This window comes from Hetaerina americana, unplaced genomic scaffold (genome assembly GCF_022747635.1).
Source record: "Hetaerina americana unplaced genomic scaffold, ioHetAmer1.1.p SCAF_74, whole genome shotgun sequence".
Classification (NCBI taxonomy): Eukaryota; Metazoa; Arthropoda; class Insecta; order Odonata; family Calopterygidae; genus Hetaerina; species Hetaerina americana.
In genome coordinates, this window is record NW_027287361.1 from 130,790 (window position 1) to 146,861 (window position 16,072).

A 16,072-nucleotide genomic window follows, 5' to 3' on the forward strand; every position below is an offset into this window, starting at 1 on the left:
ATCCCATTTAATTTTATTTGATGGAAATATGTTATTAAATTAGGCAATTGAATCTCCTTAAATGACTTATGGACCCTGAAAAACTATAATCAATAGTCACTTAATTGTTTAACTAATTTAAACAAAACATGATTGATTATTCTATTTTCATAAACTTAAAACGCTCTAAACTTTCTTCTTTCATAAACTTAAAAGCTAAAAAACAATTGCTTAATTTAAGTAAAAAAATGAAATGTAAACTTCTTAACATTATTCGTTTTCGTCATAATTTATTTTTATGCAAAAAGTATATTCTCACCTGAGGTTCTTTTATTGTGTATTAAGTCTTTTGCATAAATGTGATATGAAAATTATACATATATTGGATTCTAAATAAACATTTGATTAGTCCTTGTTTTTAATTTAATTATTTCAGTGTTCCTTATTTGATTATTTGGTTTTATGATTTTAATCATTACATTTAAGCCATCGATTAGGAGGCGTTGAGAATAGGAATATGGTGGCTCGAAAAAGTTTGGGAAACACTGAGATAAATTTTTACTAAATTTGTATGTGTATGTTAGTTGATGGTGTATGTATTTGCATACGTGTGGGCTGAGAAGGTTTTCTCATGAATATGTTGGTTTTACACGTATTTTTATTCTCTTTTGCGGGTTGTGACCCAACACCCCCCGTCGCACGCCCTTTCGGCGACTTGCGGAGCATTATGCAGATGTATATGCGTAATTTTGGAGAGCTATAGAAGCTTATAGCATTGGTTAGTCCATTTGTTTCATCAAAACTCACTTAAATGGTAAACTACTATTAAACATAATACTCAAGTTTTCTTGGGATTGGGTGCATTTGAGCCAGCGATATTTACGCTCAAAAATACTACCTTGATCAAAAATTTCCCGGAATTTATTCAGAAAATTATAAATACAAGTTTATTCATCTAAATCTATATTGTCCCCTTCAAAGTAATCCCCATCGACTGCACACACTTATGCCAGCGCTTGATCCAATCCTCGAAACATTTTTTATATTCGGTTTTCGGTATGTCCATCAGTGCTTCCTGCGATTTTTCCATTACTTCCTCTCGGCTGCTAAAACGCGTTCCCCGTAATGGTTTTTTAACTCGATTGAACAGAAAGAAGTCACAGGGAGCCAAATCAGGTGAATTCGGTGGCTGTTGGATGGTATTTGTTGCATTTTTCGTCAAAAAATTACGAATAATGATAGCACTGTGCGACGGTGCGTTATCATGGTGCAAAATCCACGAGTTTTCTGCCCACATTTCTGGTCTCTTTCGGAGAATTGCTTCACGCAAACGTCTCATAACGCCCAAATAATACTCTTTGTTTACTGTCTGGCCTTCTGGCAAAAATTCATGATGCACTACACCGTTGTAATCCATGAAAACCGTCAGCATTGCCTTCTTTTTTGACTGAAAACGACGTGGTTTTTTTGGTCTCGGCTCATTTGGTGAACGCCATTCACTTGCCTGATGTCTGGATTGCGTGTCGTACTCATAAACCCACGTCTCGTCTCCAGTAATGATCCTTTTGATGAATGTGGGATCGGATTCAGCCTCGCAAATCATGTCTTTTGCGACGTCAACACGGTCTCTTTTTTGCATGAAATTGAGGTCTTTTGGCACCAACTTTGCTGCTACACGACGGAAACCCAAATCATTAACCACAATGTCTTGGGCGGATCCATAGGCAATGTTCAAGTCCTCCGCTATTTCTCTGATGGTTAATTTGCGGTTATTGACCAACATTTCTTTTACTTTATCAATTTTTTCACCGACTTTCGATGTCGATGGTCTGCCACTGCGTTCATCATCTTCGATTGACTCACGACCACTTCTGAACCGCTCGTGCCACTGGTAAACGACCGTTTTTTTTAGAGAATCGTTGCCGAAACACTTTTCCAACATTTCCAACGTCCGTGCGCCACTAAATCCGTTTTTTACGCAAAATTTAATACAAGTTCGTTGTTGCAAATTTAAATCCATTTCTGCAATTGTAAAAAATCGCCAACACACACAGAGATAGATGTACTCTTGGCTACGTAACTTTTGCAAATGTCAAGTTATGACACTAAGATTTAAAGGGAATATCAACAACAGATGTACCAATTTAACAAAAAAAACAGAACTCAAATCGGAACGATGGGAGCGCCACACGGTGGTTATTCCGGGAACTTTTTGATCAAGGTAGTAGGTTCTTTCTGAAGATTTGTTTACTTTCCATGATGACCAGGCCATAAAAATAATAAACATTACATAATATACTCCGAAGAAAAGAGGATGTATTTATTACTTGGTATGAGTTATTGTCCTTGAAGTGAGAAATCCTGATTAAGGGAAACGACATTCGCAAAAAATGATTAGGCTATAGGTGTGTGTGTGTATATATATATGTATATATATATATATATATATATATATATATATATATATATATATATATATATATATATATATATATATATATATATATATATATATATATATATATATATATATATATATACACACACATATATATATACATATATTTATATATATATATATATATATATATATATATATATATATATATATATATATATATATATATATATATATATATATATAGGGCTTAGGGCTTAGTACTGGGTGATCTCTACCATCACCTACCAAACCGACCTTCGGGTTGATTACTGTGTTTATGGTTTATATATATATATATATATATATACCGCCTTGGATTTACCCTTGTGTCAATTAAACACCAGCTCCCCCTCCCTCTTCTTCAGTTGGCGGGTAGGCTTGGAGAAGACGCCTGGGCTTGTTCATGTTGCGCGGACATAATTATTTTGTATTCAAAAGGGATTACTGATTGGACTCTCTGTACGCCAACTTCCGTCTTTTCAACAAAGTGAGTTGAATATCTACAAAAATCATTATGAAGCACCAATTTCGCTTTTCATGTTGGAAATCAACGAATTCTGGGCCGTTTAAGCTGATTCTACATAATACAATAAAATTTTTCGAGGTTAAAATACTGGCAATATTATTGATAATCACCGCGGATAATCGATCATTTATTATCAGAAGATGATGGCTTAGTGTAATATAAATCGCTGGGGCTTGAGATCCAAATGGCAAGACCAATTGTGCAAGTTTTTACAATTAATTTGGCTAATAATTTAGCGCATTGGCTGTGAAGATCCCGTTCCGAGTGAAGTCGTGATGAGTATGAAAAAAATGTCGCAACAATTTTTTGCTGGATTTTCGGGAATTTGATATATATTTACAAGGTTTATTTTAAAAACATTAACAAATACATCTAAAAACCTCCCCCGATATATAGAAACGTCGAAATATATTCTCGAAAATGTTGAGACATATTTTGCTACAAAAATTCTTTTATTAACTAATGGCTATTTCTGGAACACCACTAAAGACACCAGATCGGTTTATGTGATAGATTTATAGCCTACTCATCTCGTTTCCTCTCTGTTTTCACAAACGCCCAAAAAGTATAATAATAAAGTCGTTAGTCGTTTTCTTCGGAAATTTAAAAACTGATGAAATTTGTAAGATTCGAACACTTCTGAACCATAATAAGATACCAGATATTGCGATATTACCTCCAATCAATTATTTTTTTACCGTAGACATTGAAAACTTCGGACGAAATTCCTCTGATGGGCTTCCATTATCACGCGGACTTCATTTATTATTTGTGCGGTAAGAGATAAGTATGTTTCAACAGCGAACCCAGGCGTTCGATTTTGAGCTAGTGTCTCAAATGAAGGCTTAAAACATTATTATGAAATATGTAAGTGTAAGCTGACCGAGTTAGCCGAATGAACATATGTGTTTACCTTTTAACCCAAAAGTTTCTGGTTCAAATGTTTGAGCTCTCAACGAAAAAACCTACTGGTCTTACATTGGCTTAGCTAAAGCATTGTGTCTATTGGAATTGAAAGACAGCATTGTCACCGATAAACCTCTCTTCAATGTAAGGCCAGCGAAAATGCCACTATTTTCTCGCTCTTTCTCCACTCATCCCAAATTTTCTTCCCTTTCCACCACAAAAAGACTTAACGGCTTCTATTTGAAGAGAAAAAAAATTTAGTCTACGTTTATTAGACTTTGCCATTACAGGTTGAGTCACTACAAAATATAAATAGGGTGCCCTATGCAACGTCATAACCAAGACAACACCATTTTTCCGTTTTATTTTCTCTTTCCTCGACCACCGAATAGTAGTCGTTTTTAGGGGAGGCGACCGACAACTGAGGTCATTTGCGCCATAGGGGATGGATGGGAAAGGATGAAGGGTGGAGAGAAGCCCGGCGTCGGCATTAGCCTACTCTTTACGAAAGGCGCCAAGGGGTCCGCAGCTTAACGTCCCATCCGACGGACGGCGTACTCACTCAAAGTGCCCTCCACAAAGCACCTCAAGTACGGATCGAAATTCCTCTGAAAAATATTCAACATCGACGGGATTTGAACCCGCGCCCTCTGGGTGGGAAAGCCAGTACGTTAACCCCCGCACCATCTCGATCCCCCCGCCCACCGACTTTCACTTCCGAAAAATTCCCCGACCCTACGCAGCCACCCCTCTCCTTGAGGGTAAACAAATCCAAAGGTTCTAAGTAGCCGTCGGCTCCTAGCCTCCCCCCCAAAAATCCGGACCAGGCCCAATGCTTAGGTATTACCAAGGCGCCACCACCTCTCCTTCCATTAACCGAAATAACCACCGACTTTTAAGTTCCAGAAAATCCGCCCCCCAGTTTCAGCTCCCTCCTCTCCTTCCTCTACTCTGCCCGATGGGTGAATGGTGTATTCAACAGCTCTCTTGTGCCCGATGATGCCGCAAGTCGGTGGAACGTGTTGCACCGTAAAATAAAGTCTGTGGAAAAATACCAACTCTTATAATATGGACATCAAACAATTCAGCGAAGTGAAGCTTGAAAGTGTAAAGCCTATTTTTACCTTTGCCTAAATGAGATTGGAATACTCCCCCATCACAATCAAATGTATCCTTACAGGCGATTGTGTCCTCTAACTGATCGTATACCCCATCGACTTCTTCTCCCTTATGATTACTTGGTGCCATGCGTACCTGAACAATGATCCAGTTCGTCGGTTCTGCTTTTACCTCTTCTACTAATATTTTATCCGCTCTTTGTTGACTGTTGCTGGCCCTCTGCTGTATATTACTCTAAAACTATCACTCCAGTAATCCCCGCTATCCTTCCATCTCACCTCGCGTAAAATATCTATATTTCCTCTTTTAATCTGTCGCTTTATATTCTCTCATTTACCTATCCTCATCATTTTCATAGCATTCCAAGTTCCTATTATAACTAATTCCGTCTTCTTCTGCGTCTTCTGATTGGTTGTCATAATTTTATGGCAACCAATGTTCTACGACATAAAAATTTTAATTGTCCTTTATCACCAAAGAAATAATTGAGCACATACAAAACTGTCGTTTCAGATTTATTGCGTCGGATGGGACATGAAACTGTAGACCCCTTGGTGCCCTTGTTAAAGAGTAGTCTAATGAAGACGCTAGGTTTCTCTCCACTTTTTCTCCATATCCCGGAAGTCCTATCCCTAATGGCACCCATGATTTTCGCTGTCTGTCGCCTCTCCCCATAACAAATACTGTGCTACCACTTTTCCACACACACGTTTTAATGCATTCAAAAGCGCCCTAGTGGAGCTTAAGGATTCGAGTAGTTAAGGAGTATAAGAGATTTTTTCATACGGCCTCTTCAGCATTTTATAACCAAATGAAAAAAAAAACTCTTTTGATTCGATTTCTCACTTTCTTGGATAGCATTTATGTTCATTATCAATGAAATATTTGCCATACCTGCTACTAATGTATAGTTAACCTTGTCTATCGGGTATAACACAGTTCTGTCATTAGACTTGCGATAAAATACGAGATGTGTCAAGATTAGTGAGAGAAGCCAGGAAATCCCTGGATCTCAATGATGACACGGAAGGAAATATTGATACAAGCTATCAGCAGCGAAAATAGAAGATACTAGGATCAACCTCATCGTGATAATCATGTTTTGCTTCAACTTGTGCATATTTTGTCAAGGTTTCATATTTTTACACATGAGGACCTTGAAACTTCTCACTCACAATGGAACATTTTATACGAGTCATCCGGTATTCGATATAATCAGGAAAGTTGCTATTTTGGAATGACAATGTTTTGGTACGGAGTAATAGTACACATACTCGCATTAGATGCATTTCGGTCACAAATGAAAGGTCATTACACTTCTAGCTCATTTAGCGTCCAATATTAATAAGGTACCATTATGATTGTCATTAAAGATTCTAGTTTACACTTACATTACGAAAAATTTAATACTCTCAAAGTAGAAACATCTAGTAAGTAAATAAAAACCCTATCTGGGAGAGCCCAATGAGGGTTCACGTCCCTCCGGGAGATTCTCTCAAGATATGGTTTAGAATAGAAGTTTAGAATTCGCAAATAAGACATTTATACTAGCCTATGGATTCAGGTCAAAGATTTTAACATAATGAAAGCTCTTGATCGTCATACTTTTCGCTATAAGGTACTCACAAATATCAGTGGCGGAGCAAGCGACCTCGAGGGATGTTAGTAAAGTACCAGTTCCACGGGTTCGCATTTTTTCTGCTTGCGATGAAGACATTTCATCCACTAAAATTAATTGATCTTCTTTCATTTGAAGTGTTGTCAGATATACAGCAGCCCATTGCACTCCTGTGCATGCTATTTAAAAATCACCTCTTACCATGATTTATGATGAGCGCTCTCAGCCTTCTCAGCCTCAAATCGCGCTGTTCATGGCGACCGTTGTTTATCTCCGAGACTGTCTTGTAGATTAAGGTTACCGTGGCGACGCCTGGCGCGCGTTTTCATTTGCCATTTGAGACGACCATGGTGAAAGCATTTTTGTACATTAAAATATTGTCGGCGCAATGCCTCCACCCACAGACTAACTCGAAGTATTATCTTCAAGACATTTCTTAGGAAAGGATTGAAAGTCTCTCATTACCGGGCCACAAATGGTCGAGTAAAAAATTATTTTAACAAATAAATATGCGCAGTGATAAAGCACTAAGAGCGATGGAGGGAAAACTACATGAAAGATCTTTCGCATCACGGAAGACATTTGGGAAATTGATAGATGTAGCGGCAGAATTCTTTAACATACGTTTGATCAACTTACATCAGTGGTGCAAAATAAATAAATGGAGAATTAATCCACGGCCGTCAAAATGAAATACATTGAGAGAATTATCCCCACAAATAGGTGAAGACGGGGTAATTTAATGTAAGTATTAAAAAAATAAGCTTACAATTAAATTGAATAAAAAGGAAAATGATAAAAAATAAAAGGTCTGATCTGCGATCCACGAATCTGATGACTGAAATCGACGTCCCTCGTATGATATCAACTTGTTATAAACGAACTCGTCGGCAGCTACGAAACCTGATGCCTGCATGAGATCCAGAGGAGGTCGTAAGAGAATAAAAATATGCAAATTATATAGGAAAAAAGTAGCTGACAGCGTATGTTCAAACAATCCTACTAGGGTCCATGACCCCCATGTGTCGCAAGCACACACGCACTCAGGGTTTATGGTGATTTTACTACCGTGAAAGGGACCCATCAATCAAATAAATATTTTTTTTAAAGATAAATTAACTACAAATAAACTCTTACACGAGCTTGCTATCCATAGTTACCCCCGTTGGGCTGTAAAAGCACAATGCACTCACATTTAAGTTATCGGAGCAGAGTAAGTGCTCAGTTCCCTCAGGTGATCCCCCACCAACTCTGTGGTTTAAAAACAAACAAAATGGATTGGAGATGCTGGTTGGTATTAGGGATATTAGAAATGAAATTTTGTCTTTATGATGGAATATCCTCAGTTTAATGATAAGATGCTGCCTAATTTCCTCATGAAAAAGTAGAATTTGCTTCCTGGATGCACCTTATTTCCACCTAACCCGGGTAAATTTCCATGTGGGATAAATATTATTTCCACCTGTAATCCAACTTTTTGAACATAAATGCATGTATTTCACATATACCGCTGTCTCCTGGACAAACTTTCCTTTCGAAGGAACTATGCCACAAAAAATGCTGCGCCTGCTTTTAAAAAGCAGTTCCTGGTTCATTAGTCGTTCTTCGAAGAAAAGTCTAAATTATACAGGTATCTCAACTCCACCTTATTTACACCGTGAATAAGTGATGTGAAAAAGACAAACTTTCAGCTTCGGCCAATGCCATAAATTTTCTGGTAGATTTCTAGGGTGAGTCCAAAATTTTCTTAGTCGACTAAAATAGGCATTTATTTAGTTAAAGTTCATACAGGTCACGTTTTTGGGGTGATTTCATCCACTCAGCCGATTAAGGAAATATATTAATGAAATGACACCCCTTTAAAAATTAGACGTAAATAATTTAGAACACCGTCAACTCGGCTGTTGAATCTGTGGTTGAAATAGAAATTTTTACTGAATAAATGATCTTTAACACAAAATAATGAAATTCTTATCCTCAGATTCATACTGAATATACAATTCACGATTCAGTAAATGCTCTTGCTTTAAAAAGGTTTAATGCTTCAATTTGAAAACTTAACAAAAATTTGCCGACACAACCTTATCCTCAACTTAAAGTATATTTGAGACAAGAAACTTAAGATGAAACTGATAAGAGCCGCGTTACGATAGGATATTATAGGTAGTGTAATTGGGAAAGAATTTTAAGCGAGCACTATGAGATAAGAACTCGGGAAAAGCCCTGAAGGAGTCCGCCAAAAGCCTTACGTATTATCAATTATATATCTTATACGTAAGGCTGACATATTATCACTTGAGATAATTCAAAGAATTTAATGAAATAGAGGGAGAATGCATATTGGTATAAAAGGCAGAGAATAAGTCGTGTCTTCAGCACTCGCTATCACCATGAAGGGAATCATCGCTGTCCTCCTGCTGGTTGCCTGCACGCAGGTTAGTAGCATACCTAAAATTAATTATATGTTTGCACAAAAAATTTTAAGGGAGGCTAGGGACACCTGATATTATTTGTACCCTAATGGATAGGTGGTTAATTTGAGCATAGAGATAGGAACTAAAATTACTATAAAAAATAACTAAAATATACTAACACCGAAATTAAAGCAATCATTATGCCTTGGTTATGTACTACGAGGGATCGAGGATAGAGTAAGTTATTGAAATGGAATAAGAATAACATTTACTTCGGAAAAAGGATAATTCGATTAATCATTGAATCAGTTATTCAGATATCGCTATTTTTATTTGTTCTCGCGGAACGAAATCTAGCTGCCGCTCAGATCGTATTACGGAAATGAAACGCCTTTCAGACATTCATATACTGCGCCACTCCATTGTATTTCCCGTCGTTTTTGAACGCATGCAGAATGCAAGAATTCTCAGTAATCTACCAACCGTACAAACTCTTTTCTTTTCAAAAGGTTGTCGCGCAAGTCACATCTAAGAGAGGGAATTCGCATCAACGGGTGAATAGGGAAAGGAAGGTGTCAAATATATTCCAAAGTGTATCACGGTAATCCCTCGCTTCGAAAAAATCAGAGAATATACTGTTTTGAGTTGAATGGACATTTACAAAAGTTTTCCATGGGGGCCCTGCCGCGGAAAGGAAAGCCGGTATTCCGACTTAAGAATGGAACGGGGAACACATATAACCTCCGGACACACACCATTCCGTTGGATTGCAGGGTGTCATGCAAATATGCACATTTACACAGACTCGTGGCATAGCACTGTTTGGGACGCAAAATCTTTTGTCAAGATACCAAGTGCTACCATTCCTGTCCTCTGGCAGATTTACAAATCATTTGGCATGCACCAAATGGTTTGTAAATTTTTCAGCCACCCCAGGTTTCGTATTATACTTGACACAGTAAGGTTTGAAATTATCTGGGAAATTTTCATAGAGAGGCAGCTAAAATACTTGCCATTCCATGGGTTTACTGTACTAATACTAATGAATCTCTAAAGGATACAAATAAAGAAATTGGAATTTTTAACACATGATCAAAGAAGTAATTGTGAGGATTAATGTAGCCTAGAGGATTTTACTAAACCTTAGCTTATGAAACCTACAAACTACCTAAAACCTACTTTGAAATGAATTTAGTAAAAAAAGGTAATAAATGTATCAAATTTCTTTTCAGGCCATCAACTTCCGCAATTTGAAGCCGAAAACAATTACCCCACCAGTAATCAACCCTAAATACACTGGTGCTTACTGGGACCACATTAAGAGTAGTCAGGTCATTAAGCCAGAGGTATTCCCAGGCTTCAAAAGAGGAACAAAGCCACAACCAGGTAAAACTCTTTGCTTTAAATGTAATAAGTATAATATCCACTGCCCCTCCTTATAATGTCAAATATAATTGCTTAAGTTAGAGCAATAGTTTCATTTTTATTTGGTGGGTACCTCTAAACTGTCATCAAGGCGTTACAAAATTTTAATTATATGCAGGTGACTGACTGCTTATAGAATGGGTTATGGGTGTTTTGGGTGATATGGTACCATGGCTGCCATTAATATTTTCTGAGGTCTCTATCGAAACCAAATTATCATTTAAATTGTGTCTTTTCCTACATAATATTTATATATATTTGGTAGATACCCTTTTAAGTTTTCATGGTGCACAATGATTTATTAAAGCTTAAATGTTGTATGCATAGTTATAAATTCTTTACTTTTTAGATAGAAATATGAATACTCTAAAGTTTAAAACCATATATTACAAATTAAATTTAGAATTAATATAACATAAATGCAATGAAATCAGTACCTAAGTAAATGTAACTACAGCTAATCAAAGAGACTGAAAATCAGAATTGCTGGAATGAGTCACTTAATATTTTTACCTTATCTCAGATAAAATGTTTTTATATAAAATATGGAACAGTATGCATTACAGAAAGACATGTCTTTTGAAGATGCTCCTACATGATAAATGCAAAATAGCCATTGAAAACTGTGACAATATACCTTCTACTATCATTGAAACCATGTTCATAGCCACTGACTGAGTAAACATTTTGTTGCTTATTTTTTCTTCACTTCTCCACCACTCCCAAACTTACTCTCACCTGCCAAAATCTAAGGTTGCTGGAGTTTGAAGTCTTTTCTCATTGATTCAAAGATGGGAAAAAAATTCAGGGCATGCTATTAGAATGGGGAGGGCTTCCCAATTTGATTTCAGTTGGGAAATGACAAAACTCATCTGAATTCTACAAAAATGTATTTACCCATATATTTTTTTTTTACTCGCAGACCCTTATTCATATTATGCGTGAATTTCCAAAATTAAACAGACCATGCATTTCACAAGAATCAAATACATCTCATATATATTCCAAAACCCAACAAGAAACTAAGAATTTCAAACAAAATTATTGCAATAGTAGGGGAGGCTGTTCAATGATGATTTAATGGATATTGTTTACCATCTCGTTATCAGGGAAACAGAGAGTAAAGATTTTGTTTGAAAAATAGAAAAAAGAACTGCCAAGACAGAAATCAATGAGAAACATAGGAGTACATAAGTTTTGCATCCCTCGGAGTGATTCGATCATTTTCACAATGCCCCCTTTGATTGCTTTGAATATATTATATCATTCATGTGCTCTGGCATTCCAAATTGAGGAAGCATGAATAAATTTTCATATTATAAGATTTATATGAATAATGAGTTCCCCATAAAGAATTTTAAAAACTGAAAAATGTCCATGAAATTTTATAAAGAACCTCATTAATATAATCCATAATTAATGCCATTATTTGTTTCTTAATTTGTAATCACTTATATTAAAATACAGTATCATTTCATCCTCACAGCAACTGCAGGTATTTCATCAGTGCATCCACGCTATAGTTCCCGTATCACCGGTGGCCATCAAGCAAAGCATGGGCAATTTCCCTGGCAAGCTCTGATATCCATGGACAGTTCTTATGTGTGTGGTGGATCCCTTATCTCTGAAAATTGGGTTCTTACTGCTGGTCATTGTGGTTATCAGTAAGTATAGGATAAACTACAAGAGTTAATTCCATTACATCCATGAAACTATAAACATGTTTATATTGTGAAAATAATAGCACAAAAAAGATCCAAGATCAAAGTCAGAATAAACTAAAAGAGAAATGTCATAAAACAATTCTGAGATAATATCAGCTTCTGCATACTTGTACATACACTAGTTCAACTTTGCCTCATTAAAATCCTCCCGCATAAATATATATATATATATATATATATATATATATATATATATATGTATATATATATATATATATATATATATATATATATATATATATATATATATATATATATAATATTTGGATGGCACAAATGAATACAAATAACATACAGATAACACTTAAAAGGATACTCACTTGGTAGATTATTTGAATTCTTGGCCTTCTTCAAGTAAGACCATATATATACATATAATAGTTTTAAAGATTGTTTTTTTAGAAATATCATGTACATACACACATATATGCTTACATAGGTATGTAAGCATTTGTGCTAAATACTACAGACTAAGTACGACACACTTACTAAATACAAGCAATAGATTAGTAAAATAATGATAGACATTTCCTCAAAGTATTAAATAATTACATACACCCTTGGATATGCATAATAAAATTAACCCATTACAGTATATAGCTATAGTACAGAATGGTATATGTTACCAGTTATAACTTCAAGATGAGAGATATATAGAATTAATTGTATAATCTTTCATTAAATAAGTCCAAAATGTGCCAACTGAAAAATTTTAATTGATATCACCCTGCAAACAAGCTGAATCAAGTGATCAAAGTTTGGCTTACTTGAATCCTGTTTTAATAGATTATTCTTGGATATAGACCACCCTGGAATGTTTACCATGTAGAGGCAAGAGATGCACCTTTTATTGCAATTAAATCAGCCTTCCACATCATTGTTTAAGGTTATTAATGCAAATAAGTCATGACAGATAAGGTTTCATATGAATTAAGATCCAATCCTATATTTGACACTTTAAAGTTTCATTAAACAAAAAGGAATTTTATACCTGACCTATTAAAATCAATTTTTTCAGATTTCAAAATTTTGTCATCATTCTTGGAGCTGAAGATGCCTATGACAATTCTGAGAATGGAAGACAAACATTCCAGACAGAAGATGTCCATGTTCATGAAAATTATGATCCAGATACAGTCAACAATGACATTTCTTTGCTTAGACTCCCTAATCAAGCAGAGAAGACAAGTGAGTATCTGAAATTCATAAATACTTAGCAATTCTCAGTCATAAGATAGGAAACCTTTAAATTTAACACTCCTTGTCATTGTTTTTTTAAAAAAATCAATATGTTAGGTGTAATAAGCATTTTAATGAAACAATTTCAGAGTTAAGGCAAATGATTTTTATACTCTGCAATTGTTGCATTGAAATGCATATTAGCAGATAACTCTGTCAAAAAGTTACTGTTGCAGCATCTCCTGCAGTTTCTTGGAATGTATTATGCATAATTAACTTTGGATTTACCTGGAGGCCCCTAAGAAAATTTTCATTGATTTTTCTTTTACAGATTACGTCAATTTCATTGCATTGCCACCAAGGTCCATGCAGTCTGATGATTTAGTAGGAGACGAAGTCACTGTAAGTGGCTGGGGAAAGCCAAGCGACTGTGAGTAGTCTTAATTCTTTAAAGACTATAAAAATAGACAAATAAGTAGGGCATTAAATAAGCATACAGGCTTTTATTTTGCAGTTAAGCTAAAATAAATTTATATTAGTGTATATAGGAGTTAGTAGTATAAGATTACATTATTTTAAGTATAAATATAAAAGTATATTATACTTAAATGACTATAAAGCAAAAGCAAGTTTTTACTGGGATGATAATGCCCAAAATGTCTAGATAGTTCATTAGGTCCTAAAATGTACATTATAGACTATGTGCCTTTATTTGAAAATTTTGTATTCTGATTTTTACTAACTTTCAATTATACTAACTGGGTTGCTACTAAACACTAATTGGGTGCCCTTATAAAAGGTGCTCTATTATTTAAAGGTTAATACTATGGATTATATTTTCATACAAGAAACTAGCACAATTACTTAATCGCCATTTGTAGTGTTTTGTGTTTTTCACCATTTGTATTGATATAATTCGATAACATGGTAGAATCTGTAAATCACCATGTTGAATGAATTCCTTCCCTTGCAACTTAATTAGTAGTTAAATTAAAATTTCCACCACTGGGCATCTTAAAAAGATAAGGTAAACTAACACAGCTCTCCCTGCACTGATAATGAGGGTTAAATGCAATAGAATTTGCTAATGGTCAAACTGGAAAACTTTCAACTTTAAGGATATGATTCCCCTGTTCCAGCATGGATAGCAGAATCCAAACAATGATCATAAACCAAAGTACAAAATACAATCTACATAGCTACTTTATGTACCACATATCATTTCATTGAAAATACTGTATTAACCTTGTTAGTACATTGCACCTCTTCACTTATAATGCAATTACCTAGGTTTTAAAGAGATATTTTATTCCTTTACAGCTTCTCCGGGTATCAGCCAAATGCTGAATTATGTGTCCATGAAAGTGATGAGCAACGAGGAGTGTGCCAACACCTTTGGAGATATAATTACACCCACCAAGCTCTGCACAGACACAACTGGAGGACATTCATCTTGCAATGTGCGTTATCAAGTATTAATGTGAACATTAAAATAATGATGTCATATTCATAATAAGGAGTACATAATATATGGCATAGAGGAATGTTAAATGATTTTATGAAGTACTGAGACACAAGTAAAGGGTTGGGAAAGCATTGAAAGGCACGTTAAATGTTGGGAAGGCATTGAAAAGTATTTGTGAGGAGCTATTATAGAGCCTTCTATGACACATGAAATATATGCTTTTTACAAAACTTGCAATTAAGAACATAAAAGAGGAAGCAACTGAATGAAATAGCTTTTTACAATGGTTGTTGTTAAAAATTTATGAAAAACTTTTAAGGCAGTTGATGGTTAATTCTCCGGTATTTATTGAATATTCAAGAGTAAAATTAGCAGCAATTATTCATTCTTGTAACCTGATGAAGATGCTATTTTTGTCATCAGGAGATAGGATGTAATTTTTTATTATTTATTTTTATAGGGTGATAGCGGTGGCCCTCTGATACTTCAAGGACAAGATGGTAGATATGTTGAAGTTGGAATTGTCTCATTTGGTGCTTCAGCTGGTTGTGAACAAGGATACCCTGATGCGTTTACACGCGTTACAAGCTATCTTGACTGGATAGAAACTAATACCCAAATTGCAATCCGTGATGAATAATTATAACTCAAGACTGTCAGAGTAACCTTGGGTTGAAGATGATACAAGTTTAAAACCTGCAAATATATGTACTTTGAAGAATCTTTTTTGAGATTACCTCAATACATATTTCTCTGCTTTCTTGCATTATCATATTAAACATTATAAGAACAATGTATATGAAAATCTAAACTATACACCAGTTTGAAAATAAACATATTTCAAAATAAAACCAATATTTTTAATCCTATGCCTATTTATGGATCTTGACAATTTCGCAAAATGAGAATATTTTAAGCTAGTGAATCTCTGCTACAGTATTAATATTTTATATTGAATTCAGTGAATAAAGAAGTGTTTCTTCGCAGGATCAATTATTCACGAAGCTAATACAGTAGAAAGTGTCAAATAAATAATAAAAATGAAGTCTTAATTTAGGGTATGTACAGAATCTAAGTCCATGACTTGTATATTATTATTATTACTTTTGATCATCTGCTGGTTAAGGTAGGTTTTGAATGGACACAAGCTACCTAGCAGTATAGTGGCAATAACTTGTGTCTGCTAACAAAGCACAACCAAGCATCCTACACTACAACAAACCCTCCTCAAATCTGTATACTTCCTTCTTCCCTTCCTTTAACCTCCCTATCCTATT

The 16,072-nt window shown here is 35.1% G+C and overlaps 1 protein-coding gene across 1 annotated transcript; it reads left to right on the forward strand.

Moving 5' to 3' along the window:
- Positions 1–8,978: 8,978 nt before the first annotated feature.
- On the forward strand, positions 8,979–15,435 carry LOC139697375 (brachyurin-like). The gene is made up of 7 exons (XM_071596054.1): positions 8,979–9,023; positions 10,235–10,388; positions 11,914–12,091; positions 13,170–13,327; positions 13,650–13,760; positions 14,651–14,790; positions 15,256–15,435. The coding sequence occupies exons 1-7, from the start codon at positions 8,979–8,981 to the stop codon at positions 15,433–15,435; spliced, it is 966 nt and encodes a 321-aa protein (XP_071452155.1).
- Positions 15,436–16,072: the final 637 nt, after the last annotated feature.